Below are 23,911 nucleotides of genomic sequence, written 5' to 3'. Positions count from 1 at the left end.
AGTGAAGAAGAACTCCAGAATTTCCTCTCCAACCTTAACTCCTTTGGTTCCATCAGATTCACCTGGTCCTACTCCAAATCCCATGCCACTTTCCTTGACGTTGACCTCCACCTGTCCAATGGCCAGCTTCACACGTCCGTCCACATTAAACCCACCAACAAGCAACAGTACCTCCATTATGACAGCTGCCACCCATTCCACATCAAACGGTCCCTTCCCTACAGCCTTGGTCTTCGTGGCAAACGAATCTGCTCCAGTCCGGAATCCTTGAACCATTACACCAACAACCTGAAAACAGCTTTTGCATCCCGTAACTACCCTCCCGACCTGGTACAGAAGCAAATAACCAGAGCCACATCCTCATCTCCTCAAACCCGGAACCTTCCACAGAAGAACCCCAAAAGTGCCCCACTTGTGACGGGATACTTTCCGGGACTGGATCAGATTCTGAATGTGGCTCTCCAGCAGGGATACGACTTCCTCAAATCCTGCCCTGAAATGAGATCCATCCTTCATGAAATCCTCCCCACTCCACCAAGAGTGTCTTTCCGCCGTCCACCTAACCTTCGCAACCTCTTAGTTCATCCCTATGAAATCCCCAAACCACCTTCCCTACCCTCTGGCTCCTACCCCTGTAACCGCCCCCGGTGTAAAACCTGTCCCATGCACCCTCCCACCACCACCTATTCCAGTCCTGTAACCCGGAAGGTGTACACGATCAAAGGCAGAGCCACGTGTGAAAGCACCCACGTGATTTACCAACTGACCTGCCTACACTGTGAAGCGTTCTATGTGGGAATGACCAGCAACAAACTGTCCATTCGCATGAATGGACACAGGCAGACAGTGTTTGTTGGTAATGAGGATCACCCTGTGGCTAAACATGCCTTGGTGCACGGCCAGCACATCTTGGCACAGTGTTACACCGTCCGGGTTATCTGGATACTTCCCACTAACACCAACCTGTCAGAACTCCGGAGATGGGAACTTGCCCTTCAGCATATCCTTTCTTCTCGCTATCCGCCAGGCCTCAATCTCCGCTAATTTCTAATTTCAATTTGCCGCCGCTCATACCTCACCTGTCTTTCAACTTCATCTTTGCCTCTGTACATCTGCCCCGACTGACATCTCTGCCCAAACTCTTTGCCTTTACAAATGTCTGCTTGTGTCTGTGTATGTGTGGATGGATATGTGTGTGTGTGCGAGTGTATACCTGTCCTTTTTTCCCCCTAAGGTAAGTCTTTCCGCTCCCGGGATTGGAATGACTCCTTACCCTCTCCCTTAAAACCCATATCCTTTTGTCTTTCCTTCTCCTTCCCTCCTTCCTGACGAGGCAACCATTGGTTGCGAAAGCTAGAATTTTGTGTGTATGTTTGTGTTTGTTTGTGTGTCTATCGACCTGCCAGCGCTTTTGTTTGGTAAGTTTCATCATCTTTCTTTTTAGATATATTTTTCCCACGTGGAATGTTTCCCTCTATTATATTCATAACAAATAAATTAATAAGAGATGATACTGATCCCCCATGGTACACAAATCAGGTCAGAACACTGTTGCAGAAGCAACAAAAAATTCATGCCAAATTTGAGAGAGAGCTAAATCTCCAAAATTGGAATGTTTTACTTAAGTTCAAAATTTAGCGGACTTCAATGAAAGCAACGTAACTCTGTCTCTATTCTGGCAGAAAATCCAAAGAGATTCTAGTTGTTTGTAAAGTACACCAGTGGCACGATGCAGTCAGTATCTTCACTGCCTGATAGCATTGGTAATGTTACTGATAATAGTGCCACTAAAGCAGAGTTACTAAACGCAGTTTTCCGAAATTCCTTCACCAAAGACAACAAAGTAAATATTCCAGAATTCAAATCACCAACTGCCAACATAAGAAACTAAGGCGTAGAAATCCTTGGTGTAGTGAAGCAACTTAAATCGCTTACCAAAGACAAGGCCTCAGTCCAGATTGTATACCACTTAGGTTCCTTGCAGAGAATGCCGACACAGTTGTTTCACTTTTAGCAATCATACGCAACTGCTTGCGCTAAGAAAAATCCATACCCAAAGACTGGAAAGTTGCCCAAGTCACACTAATACTCAAGAAAAAAATAGGGGTAATTCGTTATTACAGATTCATATCACTACTGTCAATATGCAGTAGACTTTTGGAATATATACTGTGTTGTAACATTATGAATTACCTCAAAGAAAACATTTATTAACAAATAGCCAACACAAATTCAAATAATATTTTTCTTGTGAAACACAACTAGCTCTTTATTCTCATGAAGTAATGAGGGCTATTGACACTGAATCTCAAACTGATCCATATTTTTGGAGTTCCAGAAGCCTTTCAACACCATTGCTTACAAGCAACTTCTAATTAAATTGCATGCCTATGGCATATTGTCACAGTTGTGCAACTGGATTTATTATTTCCTTTCAGACAGATCACAGTTCGTAGTAATTGATGGAAAGCCACTGAATAAAATAGAAGTAATATTTGGTGTTCCCCAAGGAAGTGTTATAGGCGCTCTTCTATTCCGTATCTATATACAGGGTGAGTCACCTAACATTACCGCTGGATATATTTCGTAAACCACATCAAATAATGACAATTCGATTCCACAGACCGAACGTGAGGAGAGGGGGCTAGTGTAACTGGTTAATACAAACCATAAAAAATGCACGGAAGTATGTTTTTCAACAAAAACCTACATTTTTTTAAATGGAACCCCGTTAGTTTTGTTAGCACATCTGAACATATAAACAAATATGTAATCAGTGCCGTTTGTTGCATTGTAAAATGTTAATTACATCCCCAGATATTGTAACCTAAAGTTGACGCTTGAGTACCACTCCTCCGCTGTTTGATCGTGTGTATCAGAGAGCACCGAATTACGTAGGGATCCAAAGGGAACGGTGATGGACCTTAGGTACAGAAGAGGCTGGAACAGCACATTACGTCCACATGCTAACACCTTTTTATTGGTCTTTTTCACTGACACACATGTACATTACCATGAGGGGTGAGGTACACGCACACACATGGTTTCCGTTTTCAATTACGGAGTGGAATAGAGTGTGTCCCGACATGTCAGGCCAATAGATGTTCAATGTGGTGGCCATCATTTGCTGCACACAATTGCAATCTCTGGCGCAATGAATGTCGTACATGCCGCAGTACATCTGGTGTAATGTCGCCGCAGGCTGCCACAATACGTTGTTTCATATCCTCTGGGGTTGTAGGCACATCACGGTACATATTCTCCTTTAACATACCCCACAGAAAGAAGTCCAGAGGTGCAAGATCAGGAGAACAGGCTGGCCAGTTTATGCGTCCTCCACGTCCTATGAAACGCCCGTTGAACATCCTGTCAAGGGTCAGCCTAGTGTTAATTGCGGAACGTGCAGTTGCACCATCATGCTGATACCACATACGTCGACGCGTTTCCAGTGGGACATTTTCGAGCAACGTTGGCAGATCATTCTGTAGAAACGCGATGTATGTTGCAGCTGTTTGGGCCCCTGCAATGAAGTGAGGACCTATGAGGTGGTCGCCAATGATTCCGCACCATACATTTACAGTCGACAGTCGCTGTCGCTCTACCTGTCTGAGCCAGCGAGGATTGTCCACGGACCAGTAATGCACGTTCCATAGATTCACTGCCCCGTGGTTTGTGAAACCCGCTTCATCGGTAAACAGATAGAACTGCAACACATTCTCTGTTAATGCCCATTGACAGAATTGCACTCTATGATTAAAGTCAGCACCATGTAATTGCTGATGTAGCGACACATGAAACGAGTGAAAGCGGTGACGATGCAGTATGCGCATGACACTGCTCGCCGACCGTGGCCCGTGTTTGTTACAACACGCAACTGAACGTCGGAGGTTTCAAGCGTCAACTTTAGGATAGAATATCTCCGGATGTAATTAACATTTTACAATGCAACAAATGGCACTGATTATGTATTTGTTTATATGTTCAGATGTGCTAACAAAACTAATGTGGTTCCATTTTTAAAAAACGTAGGTTTGTGTTAAAAACATACTTCCGTGCATTTTTTTATGGTTTGTATTAACCAATTACACTAGCCCCTCTCCTCACGTTCGGTCTGTGGAATCGGTTCGTCAGTATTTGATGTGGTCTACGAAATATATCCAGCGGTAACGTTAGGTTACTCACAATTTAGAAGATAATCTGAGCATCCCTCTTAAATTTTTTGCAAATGATGATTTGGGGGTGGGGTTGGGGATATAAAAAAGAGAGGCAGAAGTGAAGAAGACAGACTGAGGATTGAGGTGTTAGTTTATTTGTCTTGGTATACTGTACACGGACTGGCTGTCCTGTTTGCAGTTTTACAATATTCCCTGTAGGGATGTGCACACTTCTGGGCATTTTATTGACTTTTCTTAAAAGATTGAAGTATTTTTGTAGTACGCAAGTAATGTTGAATCTTTATTTTGGCCTTTATATAAATTTCCCTCACATGCTTCTAGGTTGTGATCTGCACAAAAGCTGTGTTCCACTATATTTGACTGTGCCCAACTTTTACAAGTGATGCCGTTCCTTCTTTTTCCTTTTTAACTCTCCATAAAAAGGATACGACTCTATAATCCCTGTTATTTAACTTCTCCATCCCTGTGCTTACACAGTGTTCAGAAAGTTGTCACAAAACATCAATAACTTAAGAATTTTCCACATCTTCCAGAAATACAAGAAATTCTTCTATCTCATTTTTCAGCCTCCTAATGTGCTGATCAAACAAATTAATTTTACTTTTCTGGAAAACAATTACATATATTATAGTACTGTTCTGTTATAACTTCTTTCAAAATTGTCTGCCTATAGACACTGAGCTAATCTGTCCCCTCCCCCTCCTATTCAGTTGCAAGCCATTATTTGTGTATCAGTACAGATATGAGACTATTTCTACAACTGCTCTGCAATTCACGCTTCAATGTCTCGCAGAGGGTTGCATCAAACCCCTTTCACTCCATTTCTCTAATGTTCTACTCTAACAGCGAACGAGAAAAACAAACATTGAAATCTTTCCATATGAGCTCCGATTTCTCTTATTTTATTAAAATGGTCATTTCTGCCTATGTAGGTTGGTTGGCATCAACAAAATATATCCACATTTGGTGGAGAAAGTCTGATACTGACATTTCTTGAAAAGGTGTCACTGCAATGAAAAGGCGTATTTTAACGAATGCCACCTCCACTCGCATATCATTATTCATGACACAATGTCCCCTACTTCATGGTAATACAAAATGAGCTGCTTTTCTTTGAACTTTTTCAATGGCCTTCATCAGTCCTATCTGATAAAGATCCCATACCACAGAGCAACAGTCTAGCAGAGGATGTAATGTAGGCAGTCTCATTAGTAAACATGTTGCATCTTCTAAGTGATTTACGAATAAAGTGCAGCTTTTAATTCGCCTTCCCCACCCAGTATTTGTGTGAGTGTTCCAATTTAAGTTATTTGTACTTGTTATTCCTAGGCACTTAGTCAAATTGACAGCCTTTAGATTTTTGTGACTTGTCAGGTAACTGATATTTAACAGATTCCTTCTCTTACTCATGTGGATGACTTCACACTTTTCATTACAGGATCTACATAAAGTCCAGGAACACTTTCAGTTATTTAGTGCACAAGAACTGAACACTGAACAGATATCAACGTATGACATTTTGAACAGAACCCCTGAAAGTTGAAGAAATACTTGTAAAAAGGAAAGATTTTTTTATTACACATGCAAAGGAAGTCGGCACGGCACACACGAGTGGCCATTTTCCGTCTTTTTTTTATCCAAGGAAAAAGAGCATGTTCATTGTTATGGAAGGCAGTTCGACTTACAACCGAATGAAGTCCGCGTTCCATAATCGAGTGTCTGGTGTTAAATTTTGTAAAGCGAATATGGTAACTTCTACAATATTGTTTCAGTGGTGCGTGAAAAATTGGCCCCGAGTACTGGACTGTTCATTGTCACCTACCAATCGTCATCTATTGTTTCAAAGTAGTTGTTTGCATTAGCTTACTTGTTATTTCTTCACTACCTAATTATTACATTTTTTTTTTTTTTTTTTTTTTTTTTTTTTTTTTTTTTTTTTTTTGTGGTTTTAGGGCGCAAAACTTCTATGGTCATTAGCGCCCAGCCCGTGACGTAGAAAACATGAAAAAAAAACAAATTTAAAATCAGCAGCAATGGAAACAAAGTCAGAAAATTTGAGAAACTAAAGGCAGAAGGAATGCTTAAAAGTCCACTATAGAAAGGGGTTGGTTGTCCCCCAAAAAAAAGGCTTCAAATGACTGACGTCATTTCACTGTCTCTAATAAACTGTAGAACGCGGTCAGCTGAGCGCGTGTCATCTGCTAAAATCGACGATAGATCAGGCGATAGCTGTAGACGGGAGCGTAACGGATTAAAATAGGGGCATTCAATTAAAAGGTGTCTGACCGTCCACAGCTGAGAGCAGTGGGGACAGAGTGGGGGAGGATCACCGCTTAAAAGATGTCGATGACTAAAAAGACAGTGCCCTATCCGGAGTCGGGCTAAAATTACCTCCTCCCGACGACGCGTTCGGGAGGAAGAGGTCCAAGCGCAAGGAACGGCTTTCACTTCCCGCAATTTATTGTGGGGAAGTGTTGACCAATGCGCATGCCATAAATGAGTAACTTGGCGACATAAACCGCTCCGTAGATCGGTAAACGGAAGAGACTGAAGAGCTGGCCGAGGAAGAGAGACTGCAGCCTTGGCTGCTATATCGGCCGCCTCATTTCCACAGATACCAGCGTGTCCCGGGAGCCAGAGGAACGCCACTGAGACGTCCCCCAGGTGGAGCAAGCGCAGACAGTCCTGAATCCGGTGGACCAGAGGGTGCACAGGGTAAAGAGCTTGGAGACTGAGGAGAGAGCTGAGAGAATCTGAGCAGATTACGTACTGTATCCGCTGATGGCGGCGGATGTAGTGGACAGCCTGGAGAACAGCGTAAAGCTCCGCAGTATAAACCGAACACTGGTCGGGAAGCCGAAAGTGATTTGGGGTGTCGCCAACAATATAGGCACTCCCTACACCTAACGATGTTTTCGAGCCATCGGTGTAAATAAATGTGGCTTCCGTCATTTGTGCACATAGAGCAGCAAATGCCCGACGGTAAACAAGTGTAGGGGTACCATCCTTGGGAAATTCACATAGGTCTCTGAGCAAGTCGATCCGGGGACGGTGCCAAGGCGGTGCTGTACCCCAAGTTGTCAAGAAGGTTTTAGGAAAGCGGAAGGAAAGAGAATGGAGCAGTTGACGGAAGCGGACTCCCGGGGGTAGTAGGGAGGAGGAGCGGCCTGCATACCCGACATCAAAGGACTCGTCGAAAAAAAGGTTATAGGCTGGATTAGCAGGCATGGAAGACAGATGGCTAGCATAACGACTCAGAAGGACTGCCCGCCGATTGGACAGCGGAGGTTCAGCAGTCTCAGCATAAAGGCTTTCCACAGGGCTGGTGTAAAAAGCTCCAGACACTAAACGTAATCCACGGTGGTGGATAGAGTCGAGACGCCGAAGAATAGACGGCCGAGCAGAGGAGTAGACTATGCTTCCATAATCCAATTTCGAGCGCACTAAGGCGCGATAGAGGCGGAGAAGGACCACCCGGTCCGCTCCCCAAGAGGTACCATTCAGGACACGAAGGGTGTTAAGGGAACGCAGACAGCGAGCCGAAAGATAGGAAACGTGGGAGGACCAGCACAGTTTTCTGTCAAACATAAGACCCAAGAATTTTGCGACGTCGGAAAACGGAAGGTTGACAGGACCTAGATGTAAGGAGGGCGGAAGAAACTCCTTACGTCGCCAAAAATTAACACAAACGGTCTTACTGGGTGAGAAACGGAAGCCGGTTTCGATGCTCCACGAGTGGAGGCGATCGAGACATCCTTGAAGACGTCTTTCAAGAAGGCTGGTCCGTTGAGAGCTGTAGTAGATCGCAAAATCGTCCACAAAGAGGGAGCCCGAGACATCAGGAAGGAGACAATCCATAATTGGATTAATGGCGATGGCAAACAGTACAACACTCAGCACGGAGCCCTGGGGTACCCCGTTTTCTTGGGAGAAAGTACGGGAGAGAGTAGTGTTCACCCGCACCCTAAATGTGCGCTCTGCCATAAATTCGCGAAGAAAAAGGGGCAGCCGGCCTCGAAAGCCCCAAGAGAACAGTGTGCGGAGGATGCCTGTCCTCCAACAGGTATCGTACGCTCTCTCCAGATCAAAAAATATTGCTACCGTTTGGCGTTTCCGGAGAAAATTGTTCATGATATAAGTGGAGAGAGCAACAAGATGGTCAACAGCAGAACGATGCTTTCGGAATCCGCATTGGGCTGGTGTTAAAAGACTGCGGGACTCCAGCCACCAAGCTAAACGGTAATTCACCATACGCTCCAAAACCTTACAGACACTACTCGTGAGAGAAATGGGGCGATAGCTAGAGGGGAGATGTTTGTCCTTTCCAGGTTTCGGAACGGGAACGACAATAGCTTCCCGCCATCGCCTGGGAAAGGTACTGTCGGTCCAAATTCGATTATAAAGGCGAAGGAGGTAACGCAGGCTATGGGTTGATAAATGCAGCAACATTTGGACATGGATACCATCCGGTCCTGGGGCGGAGGAGCGAGAAGAAGAGAGTGCATGTTGGAGTTCGCGCATGGAGGAAACAGTATTGTAGCTTTCGCGATTTTGAGAGGAGAAAGCAAGATGTCGCACTTCCGCTGCACGTTTCTTCGGGAGAAACGCTGGCGGGTAATTTGAAGAGCTCGAAATCTCAGCAAAGTGCTGACCCAATGAGTTAGAAATTGCGACGGGGTCCACTAAGGTAGCATGCGCGACAGTGAGCCCAGAGACCGGGGAGAAACTAGGCGCGCCTGAGAACCGTCGAAGCCGACTCCAAACTTCCGAGGAGGGAGTGAAGTTGTTAAATGAGCTAGTAAAGAATTTCCAGCTTGCCTTCTTGCTATCGTGGATGACGCGACGGCATCGCGCACGGAGCTGCTTATATCGGATACAGTTGGACAAAGTTGGATGGTGACGGAAAATGCGAAGAGCACGTCGCCGCTCACGTATTGCGTCACGGCATGCCTCGTTCCACCAAGGAACTGGGGGGCGCCGGGGCAATTCGGAGGTGCGTGGTATTGAACGTACCGCAGCTGTGAGAATAACGTCGGTAAAATGTGTGACCTCATCGTCGACGCTGGGAAAGCGACGGTCATCGAATGTCGCTAGAGACGAAAAAAGTGTCCAATCGGCTTGGGCAAACTTCCAGCGTCGCGAGCGCATATATGGCAGTTGAGGCTGCAGTCGAAGAACACATGGAAAGTGGTCACTCGAGTGTGTATCATCAAGGGCGAACCATTCGAAGCGCCGAGCTAGCGGAACAGTACCGACCGCAAGGTCCAAATGGGATAAATTTGCCGTGGAGGCAGACAAAAATGTCGGGACCCCAGTGTTGAGGCAGACTAGATCCGCTTGGTGGAAGACGTCTAGCAATAGTGAGCCACGTGGACAAGGATGTGGAGATCCCCAAAGCGGGTGGTGGGCATTGAAGTCCCCAACCAGCAAATAGGGGGGTGGAAGCTGATCAAGAAGATGAAGGAGATCAGCTCGTGCCATTGGTGTAGACGATGGAATGTATACTGTACAAAGAGAGAACGTGTATCCAGAAAGGGAAAGACGGACGGCGACAGCTTGGAACGAAGTGTTTAAGGGGATTGGGTGATAATGGAGAGTATCATGGAGCAGAATCATGAGTCCTCCATGGGCTGGAGTGCCTTCAACAGAGGGGAGGTCATATCGGACGGACTGAAAATGAGGGAGAACAAAGCGGTCATGGGGACGCAGCTTTGTTTCCTGAAGACAGAAGATGACCGGCGAGTAGGATCGTAAGAGGATCGACAATTCCTCCCGATTGGCGCGAATGCCGCGGATATTCCAGTGGATAATGGACATAGGGTGAACAGAAAATGGAGGAACGTCACCAAGGGTGCTGTCAACTCAACGACTGCTCAGAGCTTGCGACCGACAGGATGGAATGGCATTCAGTCGAAGGCAGAAGATCCTGATCCATAGGTTGGTCAGGAGCAGCTCCTGCCACCAACGATCGGCCAGTTGACCGGCCACCAACAGTGCGCCTCGGCGACACAGAAGATGGCCGAGGGCGATTTCCGCCAGGTGGTGCTGTAGATGGGACACGCCTTGGCGGAGAAGGAGAGGAACTGTGTTTCTTCGTAGCCTTCTTGGAGGTATGTTTAGATGAAGGAGGAACCGATGGTTGTGAAGTTGCAGTACGTAAAAACTCTTCACGAGAATGCTCTTTTTTGGAAGACTTGGCGTCTGACTTTTGGGCTCGAGATTTAGCAGAACCCGACGGAGGGTGAGCCATAGAGTGGGCAGGCGAAAGAGGTGAGGTTGAACGGGCGATCTTTGCGCTGGCCGATCTGACGACCGTGGTACTAAATGTGAGATCGCAAGTCTGCGTGGCCGCCTCCTTTGTTGGCCGAGGAGAAGCAAGGACAGCGCTGTATTTTCCTTTCTGAGGCACGGTGGGCTGTCGACTGGCGAGTAACTTTCGAGCAGCAAAGGTCGACACCTTTTCCTTCACTCTTATTTCCTGGATCAGCTTTTCGTCCTTAAAAACAGGGCAATCTCGAGAGGAAGCAGCGTGGTCACCCATACAGTTGATGCAGCGAGGGGATGGAGGTGGACAAGCACCCTCATGGGCATCCCGGCCACACGTAACACATTTGGCCGGATTGGAACAGGACTGGCTGGTGTGATTGAACCGCTGACATCGATAGCAACGCGTAGGGTTCGGGACATAAGGGCGAACGGAAATTATCTCATAGCCTGCTTTGATTTTTGATGGGAGTTGAACTTTGTCAAATGTCAAGAAGACAGTGCGGGTTGGAATGATGTTCGAGTCAACCCTTTTCATAACCCGATGAACAGCGGTGACGCCCTGGTCAGACAGGTAGTGCTGAATTTCTTCGTCAGACAATCCATCGAGGGAGCGTGTATAAACGACTCCACGCGAGGAATTTAAGGTACGGTGCGGTGCCACCCGGACAGGGAAGGTGTGGAGCAGAGAAGTACGCAGCAATTTTTGAGCCTGGAGGGCACTGTGTGTTTCCAACAACAGGGTGCCATTCCGTAGTCTGGAACAAGACTTTACAGGACCCACAATTGCGTCGACACCTTTCTGAATAATGAAAGGGTTGACCGTGGAAAAGTCGTGACCGTCGTCAGACCGAGAAACAACAAGGAACTGTGGCAACGATGGAAGAACCGTCTGTGGCTGAGACTCAGTGAACTTACGTTTGTGAGCAGACATAGTGGAAGGTGAGGAAACCATTGCGGAAGAATCCCCCATGATTACCGGCGTCTCCGATGGCGCGCTCCTCCCTTGTGGGGGCCCTCACCGAGGGCACACCCGCCTTAGGTGATTGTTCACACCTCAGGTCACACCTCCCGACAAACGGACGGAGGGACCAATCGGCACTTTCGGAAGGTATCAGCTCGGGTAATCACCCCTCCCTGGGCCTGGCCTTTACCAGGGGGTACGTACGTGTCCTACCTGTCTACCCGGGGCGGGGAATTACGCGTTACCCCGTCACCGGCTACGCATGGAAGTGCGTGGGTCGGCCTTCAGACACGCACAGGGAGGAAGAAAGAGAAAGGGAAAGGAAAGAAGAGGGGGTCTCAAACGCCGCAGCGGAGAAAAGGGTAAAGAGAAGAGGTAAGGAAAGGAGAAGGACAAAGGAAGGAAGAAGACATACAAGCAAGGAAGAAGAAGAATGCGGTACATTTACAAGCGTCCGTCTCCGGACGTAGGCGCAAACCATACTCCCAGAGGGGGAGAAAGTGAAGGAAACAGCCAGAGGTGAGGGGGGGGGGGGGGGGGGGTGAAGACAGGGGATGGGGAAGGATGCGGAAAGGGAAGGTATGCAGCCCGGAAAGGAAGGAAGGCCACATTAGCTCGGGGCCCCGTGCTCGCTATGCACGTATCCACAAAAGAGTTGTGGATCCCCTGGGGGGTATTACATGTTTATCTATTCTGCTCGTAGTGGTCAACAAATCTTGCATAATTGGTGAGCAGTCTGTACTCAGGGCCAATTTTTCATGCGCCACCTTATATTATTTCACTGCAATCAGCCGCGTAACGCCAGCCGCGTAACGCCAGCCGCATAACGCCAGCCGCATAACGCCAGCCGCATAACGCCAGCCGCATAACGCCAGCCGCATAACGCCAGCCGCATAACGCCAGCCGCATAACGCCAGCCGCATAACGCCAGCCGCATAACGCCAGCCGCATAACGCCAGCCGCATAACGCCAGCCGCATAACGCCAGCCGCATAACGCCAGCCGCATAACGCCAGCCGCATAACGCCAGCCGCATAACGCCAGCCGCATAACGCCAGCCGCATAACGCCAGCCGCATAACGCCAGCCGCATAACGCCAGCCGCATAACGCCAGCCGCATAACGCCAGCCGCATAACGCCAGCCGCATAACGCCAGCCGCATAACGCCAGCCGCATAACGCCAGCCGCATAACGCCAGCCGCATAACGCCAGCCGCATAACGCCAGCCGCATAACGCCAGCCGCATAACGCCAGCCGCATAACGCCAGCCGCATAACGCCAGCCGCATAACGCCAGCCGCATAACGCCAGCCGCATAACGCCAGCCGCATAACGCCAGCCGCATAACGCCAGCCGCATAACGCCAGCCGCATAACGCCAGCCGCATAACGCCAGCCGCATAACGCCAGCCGCATAACGCCAGCCGCATAACGCCAGCCGCATAACGCCAGCCGCATAACGCCAGCCGCATAACGCCAGCCGCATAACGCCAGCCGCATAACGCCAGCCGCATAACGCCAGCCGCATAACGCCAGCCGCATAACGCCAGCCGCATAACGCCAGCCGCATAACGCCAGCCGCATAACGCCAGCCGCATAACGCCAGCCGCATAACGCCAGCCGCATAACGCCAGCCGCATAACGCCAGCCGCATAACGCCAGCCGCATAACGCCAGCCGCATAACGCCAGCCGCATAACGCCAGCCGCATAACGCCAGCAGCATAACGCCAGCAGCATAACGCCAGCAGCATAACGCCAGCAGCATAACGCCAGCAGCATAACGCCAGCAGCATAACGCCAGCAGCATAACGCCAGCAGCATAACGCCAGCAGCATAACACTACTGTTGTTGTTGTTGTTGTTGTTGTTGTTGTGGTCTTCAGTCCTGAGACTGGTTTGATGCAGCTCTCCATGCTAATCTATTCTGTTCATCTCCCAGTACCTACTGCAACCTACATCCTTCTGAATCTGCTTAGTGTATTCATATCTTGGTCTCCCTCTACGATTTTTACCCTCCATGCTGCCCTCCAATGCTAAATTTGTGATCCCTTGATGCCTCAGGACATGTCCTACCAGCCGATCCCTTCTTCTAGTCAAGTTGTGCCACAAACTTCTCTTCTCCCCAATCTTATTCAATACCTCCTCATTAGTTACGTGATCTACCCACCTAATCTTCAACATCCTTCTGTAGCACCACATTTCGAAAGCTTCTATTCTCTTCTTGTCCAAACTATTTCTTGTCCATATTTCACTTCCATACATGGCTACACTCCATACAAATACTTTCAGAAATGACTTCCTGACACTTAAATCTATACTCGATGTCAACAAATTTCTCTTCTTCAGAAACACTTTCCTTGCCATTGCCAGTCTACATTTTATATCCTCTCTACTTCGACCATCATCAGTTATTTTGCCCCCCAAATAGCAAAACTCCTTTACTACTTTAAGTGTCATTTCCTAATCTAATTCCCTCAGCATCACCTGACTTAATTCGACTACATTCCATTATCCTTGTTTTGTTTTTGTTGATGTTCATCTTATATCCTCCTTTCAAGACACTGTCAATTCCGTTCAACTGCTCCTCCAAGTCCTTTGCTCTCACTGACAGAATTACAATGTCATCGGCGAACCTCAAAGTTTTTATTTCTTCTCCACAGATTTTAATTCCTGCTCCGAATTTTTCTTTTGTTTCCTTTACTGGTTGCTCAATATACAGATTGAATAACATCGGGGAGAGCCCACAACCCTGTCTCACTCCCTTCCTAACCACTGCTTCCCTCTCATGTCCCTCGACTCTTATAACTGCCATCTGGTTTCTGTACAAATTGTACATAGCCTTTCGCTCCCTGTATTTTACCCCTGCCACCTTTAGAATTTGAAAGAGAGTATTCCAGTCAACATTGTCAAAAGCTTTCTCTAAGTCTACAAATGCTAGAAACGTAGGTTTGCCTTTCCTTAATCTTTCTTCTAAGATAAGTCGTAAGGTCAGTATTGCCTCATATGTTCCAACATTTCTACGGAATCCAAACTGATCTTCCCCGAGGTCGGCTTCTATCAGTTTTTCCATTCGTCTGTAAATAATTTGTGTTAGTGTTTTGCAGCTGTGACTTATTAAACTGATAGTTCAATAATTTTCACATCTGTCAACACCTGCTTTCTTTGGGATTGGAATTATTATATTCTTCTTGAAGTCTAAGGGTATTTCCCCCGTCTCGTACATCTTGCTCACCAGATGAAAGAGTTTTGTCAGGACTGGCTCTCCCAAGGCCGTCAGTAGTTCTATTTCTTTATTCATTATTAAACCTACTCCTGCATTACCCCTTTTTTATTTTGTATTTGTAACCCTGTATTCACCTGACCAGAAGTCTTGTTCCTCCTGCCACTGGACTTCACTAATTCCCACTATATCTAACTTTAATCTATCCATTCCCCTTTTTAAATTTTCTAACCTACCTGCCCGATTAAGGGATCTGACAGTCCACGCTCCGATCCGTAGAATGCCAGTTTTCTTTCTCCTGATAACGCATAACACTATAGTTGGCTAAACGAGAGGTTTTGCAGAATCACGAAAATTACAAGTGTGTGAGAATTCTGTTATGAATAACAGCTCTGTACTCCAGGGCGGAGGCTAGTGCCTCCTCTTGGCGCCTTCCATCCTCAGTCACCAATGATACTAATTTTCAATTTTTCGTAAGAACCGTATATGAAGCACAAATGAATGGTGAACAAGTAAAAATTAACAGTTCCCAGAAAAGAGTGATAATCAGTGAACTAGTTCCCAAGGATGAAAGAGTTTGCCCATGTCTAGTACAGATCTTTCATCGAGTGAGCGCTTCTATATGATGATTAAGTACGGAGCTATTATATCTGCACTCTCAAAGCGATTTAATTGGTATACTATCTGGACCAGCGGACTAGTCTTTATTGAGTGATTTAAGCTGGTTTGCTACACCAAGTATATCTAATTTTAACTTACTCATGTTGGCAGCAGTTCTGGATTCAATTTTTTTAATATTTACACTGTCTTCTTTGGTGAAGAAATTTTTGAAACCATATTTAATGACGCTACTTTAACAGCTCTGTCACTGGTAAAATTAGCATTGCTATCGTGCTGTCAAAAGCAAACCACTCAGCTCTTTGTTTACATGGCTGCAGCTGTGTTAACACAGGGCTTGTCATGGTGCTGTAAAACCTCTACAAACCCCATGAGTGTGTGTGCTGTTTCTGCACCTGTCTCCTCCATGTGACCTTTAATACTATACTCTTAAGTTTCTGGCCAGGCTGTTACTTGCTGCTCCTACTTTAACAGGGTGTATATGCCCCGGGACAACTTGGAAATCAAGGAAAAATGTAAGAATTTTTTCATCTGGGAAAAATATGAGAAAACCTGAGTTTTTTCGTATTCTGGAAGTTTTTTATTTTTTAGTTTTTAGTTACATTTTTATAATTTTGACTGGGAAGAACTGATACTCTAACACAACAAAACAAACAAGAGACTGACACCAAAATAAAACTTTAGTTGAAAAGAAAATATGCCATTTAGAACAACAAAACACAGCATTTTATTTTAGAGGTCTGTCTTGACCATACCTATTACTGGTTTTGGCTACTGACATCTTCAGATCATAAAATATTCTGTTGTAGTATCAACGTCAAAATATTTTATGATCTGAAGATGGCAGTAGCCAAAACCAGTAATAGTGAAGCGGTTAAAAAAAGTAAATAAAAAAAAAGATCATGAACTCATTTTCAGACTTTTATGTCTTCTATTGATAACGAAATGCGGTGCACTCATAAGCTGTGTCAACAGCAAAATGTGTCAAAAGCCTTCAGACGAAGACTATGCAATACTTCATAACAACAAACTGCTTCTTATGAGCTTGGCATCACAACTGTTCACATCCCTAACACATCACTGGAAAATACTACAAATGATGGTTGGAGAAACATTACTTTTAAAGTAAATTTTCTTTTTCAAGGCGAATCATGTTACATGTGAGAACGTGCAATGAATTTCTTAAATTATCGATTCATTCTAAACCTAACACTTTGAGGATTACCCATTTACAAACATTTAAGGCCCAGAAGGACAGCCATTTATGCCATTATTTAAAATTTAACTGGCCAATTGTGTTGGATATATCTTAAAGAGTAACCCACTACAAGAAAGACCAATATTATATATGAAAACTTAGCTTTTCTCATAGCTGTACTGTACATATATAATTTAAGCCATTAACTTTTCCTATTTATGTGTTTGCAATACTTAACAGTGATGCTGCTATGGGCGACATCATCACCATGTGTCCTATGATTTGAATATCCACTGTGATTGGCTGGCGAGATCACATGACATGATGAATGTCCGGCTGACAAAAACGCATTGCGGTCTTGATTACAGTTCTTCGGAAACTACTGTGTTTTATTTGGTGGAATTCATATTTATACTTTTGTAATCTGAAATTGTGCAATACACATGTTGCCGTGCATCACTGATCTTTCCAAAACATGCCATTTGTTGGGTAGTTCTACACTGGTGTATAAAAGCTTTCCCATTTACCAGGAGGAAATGTATTTTTAACCAGGAACTCCAGGAATCTCTCTTCCTTGGCTGCGTATACAGCCTTTATAAGAACTTAATCCTCTTCCTCAAAATGTCTGCACAAAGTCCATACTTTGTCACCTAGGTAAGCTAGGCACTAGGTTTGCAATACTTGTGACCTGGTATTCTGCACTTATCTTTTCCTGTACTATTTGGCCTACACCCCTCCCGCGACTGCTATATAGCAGCAGACCTCTCTTCTTTGTACTTGACTTTCTACTGACCTAACCTTAAAGTCATTGTAGAAAGTCTGCTGCACTTCACTTTGCAGTAGAATCCTTTTTCTGTCTACTGATTGTGTGCATCACCCCCTCCCTCCCTCCCTCCCACACACACACACACACACACACACTAAATGAGTCACATCCAAAAGATTATTATCTTTTTTTAAAGTAACAAACAGGTAACTGAAATGTCTTACCCAAAGAAGGGGACAAGGGACACAAGAAGATCCTTGTCTGGAGATGTGGCCATTTCATTGTTGGTCTGCACAAGGTGATTAACCACACAACGCAGATAGTGCTGCAAACGTCTTCGTCTCTCTTCAACAAATCTGGAATCCTGCAGCAAAGCAGTGATGCAACATTCTGAATGTGAATGATTAATGACTCATGGTCTAACAAATATGTCTACTGGTTCCTTCCTGCAACTGAATGTTTTTTGTCAGTTCACAAACTTATATCCTTTGAAAATTGCAGCAGGTCTAAAAATGAATTTGTTCACAAAACCATGCCCTTTAGATGTCGCTCTCATATTACAAATGATTGGAAACTGGAAAAATTTTCATTTTCCGAGAAATGTATAATAGATGCTAATTCTGCTCAAAATAAAAAAAATGCAAAATTACTTAATAGATACTATTTCTCAGCTAATTATCTAGATGAACTGTTTTATCAGAGATAGTTTGAAATAACTTTATTTTCTGCAAACAAATACCGAAAATGTAACCAATTATCAATTACTGGTATTGTAAATCATCTGGAAACCAAATTTGGAAAGATAATTTGTGTAAGAACCTGTTTGCAAAATAAAAAGTGATCAAAAGTATCCAGACACCCCCAAAAACATACTTTTTTCATATTAGGTTCATTTTGCTGCCACCTACTGCCAGGTTCTTCATATCAGCAACCTCAGTAGTCATTAGACATTGTGGGACAGCAGAATGAGGCCCTCTGCAGAACTCAGGGACTTCGAGCATCGTCACGATTGGGTGTCACTTGTGTCATACGTCTGTACGCGAAATTCCCACACTCCTAAACATCCCTAGTTCCGCCGTTTCCGATGTGATAGTCAAGTGGAAACGTGAAGGGACACATGCAGCACAAAAGTGTACAGGCTGAACTCATCTGTTGATACAGAGACCACCCACAATTGAAAAGGGTCGTAATGTGTAATAGGCAGACATCTATCCAGACCATCACACAGGAATTCCAAACTGCATCAGGATCCACTGAAAGTACTATGACAGTTAGGCGGGAGGTTGGAAAACTTACATTTCATGGTCGAGCTGCTGCTCGCAAGTCACACATCACGCCGGTAAATGCCAAACAACGCCTCGCTTATGTAAGGACGTAAACACTGGATGACTGAACAGTGGAAAAACAGTGTGGAGTGACAAATCACGCTATACAATGTGGTCATGTTTTTCATGGAGGGGGCTTGCACCCCTTGTTGTTTTGCGTTGCACTATCACAGCACAGGCCTACATAGATGTTTTAAGCACCTTCTTGCTTCCCACAGTTGAAGAGCAATTCAGGGATGGCGATTGCACCTTTTAACACAATTGAGCACCTGTTCATAATACATAGCATGTGGCGAAGAGGTTACGCGACAATAACATCTCTGTAATGGGATCCACAGAGCCTTGACCTGAATCCTACAGAACACCTTTGGAATGCCAACTTAGTGCCAGACCTCACTAACTGACATCGATACCTCTCCTCAGTGCAGGACTCCATGAAGAATGTGCTGCCATTCCCCAAGAAACCTTCCAGCACCTGATTGAACATATGCCTGCGAGAGTGGAAGTTGTCATCAAGGCGAAGGGTGAGCAAACACCACTTTGAATTACAACATTACAGATACAGAGCACCACAAACATTTATGTTATTTTCAGCCAGGTGTCCGGATACTTTTGATCAAATAGTGCATCAAAGTGCCCAAAGATCTGGTGCCATGCCAATTGTGGGCAGTTGAATGGTCTATTTAAGATATATGTAGTACTCAGTCATGGTACATAGCATTTTATGACAAAGACACACGTGCAAGCTCAAAATATGGTATAAGGCAGACACTCTTAATGTAGCAAATTAGGTGGCATATGTTTTGAACTGTGGTTGCATTTTACACAGCTAGGCGTCAGGTCCGAACTATTTCGTTAACAATACTCTGCCAACCTCAAAAAGCAACTGCGCAGCAGTCCCCCCTGAATGCTTTGTGTTGTGCATTGACTGCTGTTTTGATTTCTTTTCTTATTTTGAAATAAGTGAAGTGACTAGTCCTGGTTCATCACAAATATTGATTGTGACCCTTAAAACACCAGATGAGATCTGTGATTCCCATGACGATGGGTCAGTTCTGCTGTAGACTGCTGCCAAGTGAAATGGAAACTGTGGGAAAGGGGGGAGAGTTTGTTTCTCACAAGGGAACCTCCCATCGCATCCCCCCCCCCCCCCCCCCCCCTCAGATTTAGTCATAAGTTGGCACAGTGGATAGGCCTTGAAAAACTGAACACAGATCACGCGAGAAAACAGGAAGTTGTGTGGAACTATGAAAAAAATATGCAAAATACACAAACTGAGAAGTCCATGCGCAAGATATGCAACATCAAGGTCTAATGTGAGTCCAGGAGCGCCGTGGTCCCGTGGTTAGCACGAGCAGCTGCAGACGAGAGGTCCTTGCTTCAAGTCTTCCCTCGGGTGAAAAGTTTAATTTTTTATTTTCAATTATTTTGCAAAGCTGCACAGGTACACAGAGCAGTATTGTTTATGTGACTGTGAGTCAATTATCGAAGTTCAGGCACTCACACATAATCAACTTTGCTCTCCAAAATTCCAGGACATGTTCAGATTTGCTTGGACATATGCAGGATTTGACGGTCTACATACGGAAAAATTTGAAAATGTTAAAAACATATGTTTTGACAGAGCATAGGGAAAACTGTTGCATTCATTTGTTATGGTTTATGTGACAAACTCTTATGTTTTCATCACTTTTTTGGGAGTGATGATCACATCCACAAGAAAACCTAAATCGGGCAAGGCAGAAGAATCTTTTTAACCATTGTTCAAGTGTACAAGTTAGGTGGGTCGACGACATATTCCTATCATGTGACGCACATGCCGTCACCAGTGTCGTATAGAATATATCAGACGTGTTTTCCTGTGGAGGAATCAGTTGACCTATGACCTTGCGATCAAATGTTTTCGGTTCCCATTTGAGAGGCACGTCCTTTCGTCTACTAATCGCGCAGTTTTGACGTGCGGTCGCAAAACACAGACACTATAAACTTATTACAGTGAACAGATAAGTCAATGAACAAACAGACAGATCATAACTTTGCGAAAATAAAGAAAGTAAATTTTTCACTCTAGGGAAGACTTGAACCAAGGACCTCTCGTTCCACAGCTGCTCACGCTAACCACGGGACCATGGCGCTCATGAGCTCAGACTATCCTTGATGTTGCCTATCTTGCACATGGACTACTCAGTTTGTATATTTTGCTTATTTTTTTCATAGTTCCACACAACTTCTTCCTGTTTTCTCGATTGATCGGTGTTCAGTTTTTCAAGGCCTATCCATTGTGTCAACTTATAACTAACACTGAGGGGGGTGCGATGGGGAGGTTCCCTTGTCAGAAGCGCTTCTCTCCCCTCTGGCAGTCAAAATTCTAGTTTGTTTACGATCGCGGCCATCTGCCACTATATCCTGTAGTGCCTGCACTCTGTGCTATAGAGATTGGAAAACAAAACCTGCAACTTTTTTCGTCTGCACCGAAATTCTGCGGAGATCTGGGGTGCAAATTTCTCGATCTCCGCTATTGGGTGGACAAATGTAGGGTCCCTCTGAATAGGTCAGGAGTGCACTACAAGCAGAAAGCGGCTACAAGGGTAGCATAGTATGTGTGGAGTGCACATGTGGGGTTTTTAGGTTAGAGAATTCCCTCCCTAGGCTCGACAAGATGCCTCCTGAGACGCGACAAGGTAGTAGTAGGCAAAACGCAACAGGGAATAACAAAATTAATGTGGTAATACTAAACTACAGGAGCGTCTATAGAAAGGTCCCAGAACTGCTCTTATTAATAAACTGTCACAATGCCCATATAGTACGATGGACAGAAAGTTGGCTGAAACCAGATGTAAACAGTAATGAAATTCTAAACTCCGATTGGAATGTATACTGCAGAGAGAGGCTGGACAGTGAAGAGGGAGGTGTGTTTATAGCGATAAAAAGTGCAATAGTATCAAATCTAACTGACGGAGATCGGAAATGTGAAATTATTTTGGTGAAGATCACGGTTAATGCAGGTTCAGACATGGTAATTGGATGTCGCTATAGGCCCTCTTCCTCAGCAACTGTTGTGGCAGAGCAGCTGAAGGAAAATATTTTGAGTACATTTCCCGACCACGTTATAGTTCTGGGTGGAGATTTTAATTTGCCAGATATAGACTGGGAGACTCAAAAAAATTTCACTGCCACCCATTATAAACGTTTAAGTGCATTATCTGAGAACTACCTTGAGCAGTTAAACAGAGAACCGACTCATGGCGATAATATATTAGACCTTCTGGTGACAAACAAACCCCAACTATTTGAAACAGTTAATGCAGAACAGGGAATCAGCGATCATAAAGCAGTTACTGCATAGATGATTTCAACCGTAAATAGAAATATTAAAAAAGGTAGGAAGATTTTTCTGTTTAGCAAAAGTGACAACAAGCAGATTTCAGAGTACTTGGCGGCTCAACACAAAAGTTTTGTCTCAAGTACAGATAGTGTTGAGGATCAGTGGACAAAGTTCAAAACCATTGTACAATACGCATTAGATGAGTATGTGCCAAGCAAGATAATAAGAGATGGAAAAGAGCCACCATGGTACAACAACTGAGTTAGAAAACTGCTGCAGAAGCCAAGGGAACTTCACAGCAAACAAACATTGGCTCTGGCTCTGAGCACTATGGGACTTAACATCTATGGTCATCAGTCCCCTAGAACTTAGAACTACTTAAACCTAACTAACCTAAGGACATCACATAACACCCAGTCATCACGAGGCAGAGAAAATCCCTGACCCCGCCGGGAATCGAACCCGGGAAGCAAACATAAATATAGTCAAATCCTTGCAGACAAACAAAAATTACGCGAAGCGAAATGTAGTGTGAGGAGGGCTATGCGAGAGGCGTTCAATGAATTTTAAAGTAAAGCTCTATGTACTGACTTGGCAGAAAATCCTAAGAAATTTTGGTCTTATGTCACAGCAGTAGGTGGATCAAAACAAAATGTCCAGACACTCTGTGACCAAAATGGTACTGAAACAGAGGATGACAGACTAAAGGCCGAAATACTAAATATCTTTTTCCAAAGCTGTTTCACAGAGGAAGACCACACTGTAGTTCCTTCTCTAGATTGTCGCACAGATGACAAAATGGTAGATATCAAAATAGATGACATAGGGATAGAAAAAACAATTAAAATCGCTCAAAAGAGGAAAGGCCACTGGACCTCATGGGATACCAGTTCGATTTTACACAGAGTACACGAAGGAACTTGCATCCCTTCTTGCAGCAGTGTACCGTAGGTCTCTGAAGAGCGTAGCGTTCCGAAGGATTGGAAAAGGGCACACGTCATCCCAGTTTTCAAGAAGGGACATCGAACAGATGTGCAGATCTATAGACCTATATCTCTAATGTTCATCAGTTGTAGAATTTTGGAACACTTATTACGTTCGAGTATAATGACTTTTCTGGAGACTAGAAATCTAGTCTGTAGGAATCAGCTTGGGTTTTGAAAACAACAGTCGTGTGAAACGCAGCTCGCGCTATTCGTCCACGAGACTCAGAGGGCCATAGACACGGGTTCCCAGGTAGATGCCGTGTTTCTTGACTTCCGCAAGGCATTCGATACAGTTCCCAACAGTCGTTTAATGAACGAAGTAAGAGCATATGGACTATCAGACCAATTGTGTGATTGGATTGAAGAGTTACTAGATAACAGAACACAGCACGTCATTCTCAATGGAGAGAAGTCTTCCAAAGTAACAGCGATTTCAGGTGTGCCACAGGGGAGTGTCGTAGGACTGTTGCTATTCACAATATACATAAATGACCTTGTGGATAACATCGGAAGTTCACTGAGGCTTTTTGTGGATGATGCTGTAGTATACCAAGAGGTTGTAACAATGGAAAATTGTACTGAAATGCAGGAGGATCTGCAATGAATTGACGCATGGTGCAGGAAATGGCAACTGAATCTCAGCGTAGACAAGTGTAATGTGCTGCGAATACACAGAAAGAAAGATCCTTTATCATTTAGCTACAATATAGCAGGTCAGCAACTGGAAGCAGTTAATTCCATAAATTATCTGGGAGTAGGCATTAGGAGTGATTTAAAATGGAATGATCATATAAAGTTGATCGTCAGTAAAGCAGATGCCAGACAGATTCATTGGAAGAATCCTAAGGAAATGCAATCCAAAAACAAAGGAAGTATGTTACTGTACACTTGTTCGCCCACTGCTTGAATATTGCTCACCAGTGTGGGATCCGTACCAGGTGGGGTTGATAGAGGAGATAGAGAAGATCCAATGGAGAGCAGCAAGCTTCATTACAGGATCATTTAGTAATCGCAAAAGTGTTACGGAGATGATAGAGAAACTCCAGTGGAAGACTCTGCAGGAGAGACGCTCA

At 44.8% G+C, this 23,911-nt stretch overlaps 1 protein-coding gene across 3 annotated transcripts in view; it reads right to left on the bottom strand.

Moving 5' to 3' along the window:
• Positions 1–23,911, bottom strand: part of LOC126418610 (sorting nexin-29) — a 197,460-nt gene that overhangs the window by 17,934 nt on the left and 155,615 nt on the right. For all 3 annotated transcript variants that reach the window (XM_050085457.1, XM_050085448.1, XM_050085465.1), the window contains one exon: positions 17,427–17,566. In XM_050085457.1, coding sequence (XP_049941414.1) covers positions 17,427–17,566 — 140 coding nt within the window. The remainder of the gene's footprint in view (positions 1–17,426; positions 17,567–23,911) is intronic.

The sequence above is a fragment of the Schistocerca serialis genome, chromosome 1 (assembly GCF_023864345.2).
Source record: "Schistocerca serialis cubense isolate TAMUIC-IGC-003099 chromosome 1, iqSchSeri2.2, whole genome shotgun sequence".
Lineage (NCBI taxonomy): Eukaryota > Metazoa > Arthropoda > Insecta > Orthoptera > Acrididae > Schistocerca > Schistocerca serialis.
Note: the sequence above shows the minus strand (reverse complement) of the source record. Positions and strands in the feature narration are given on the sequence as shown.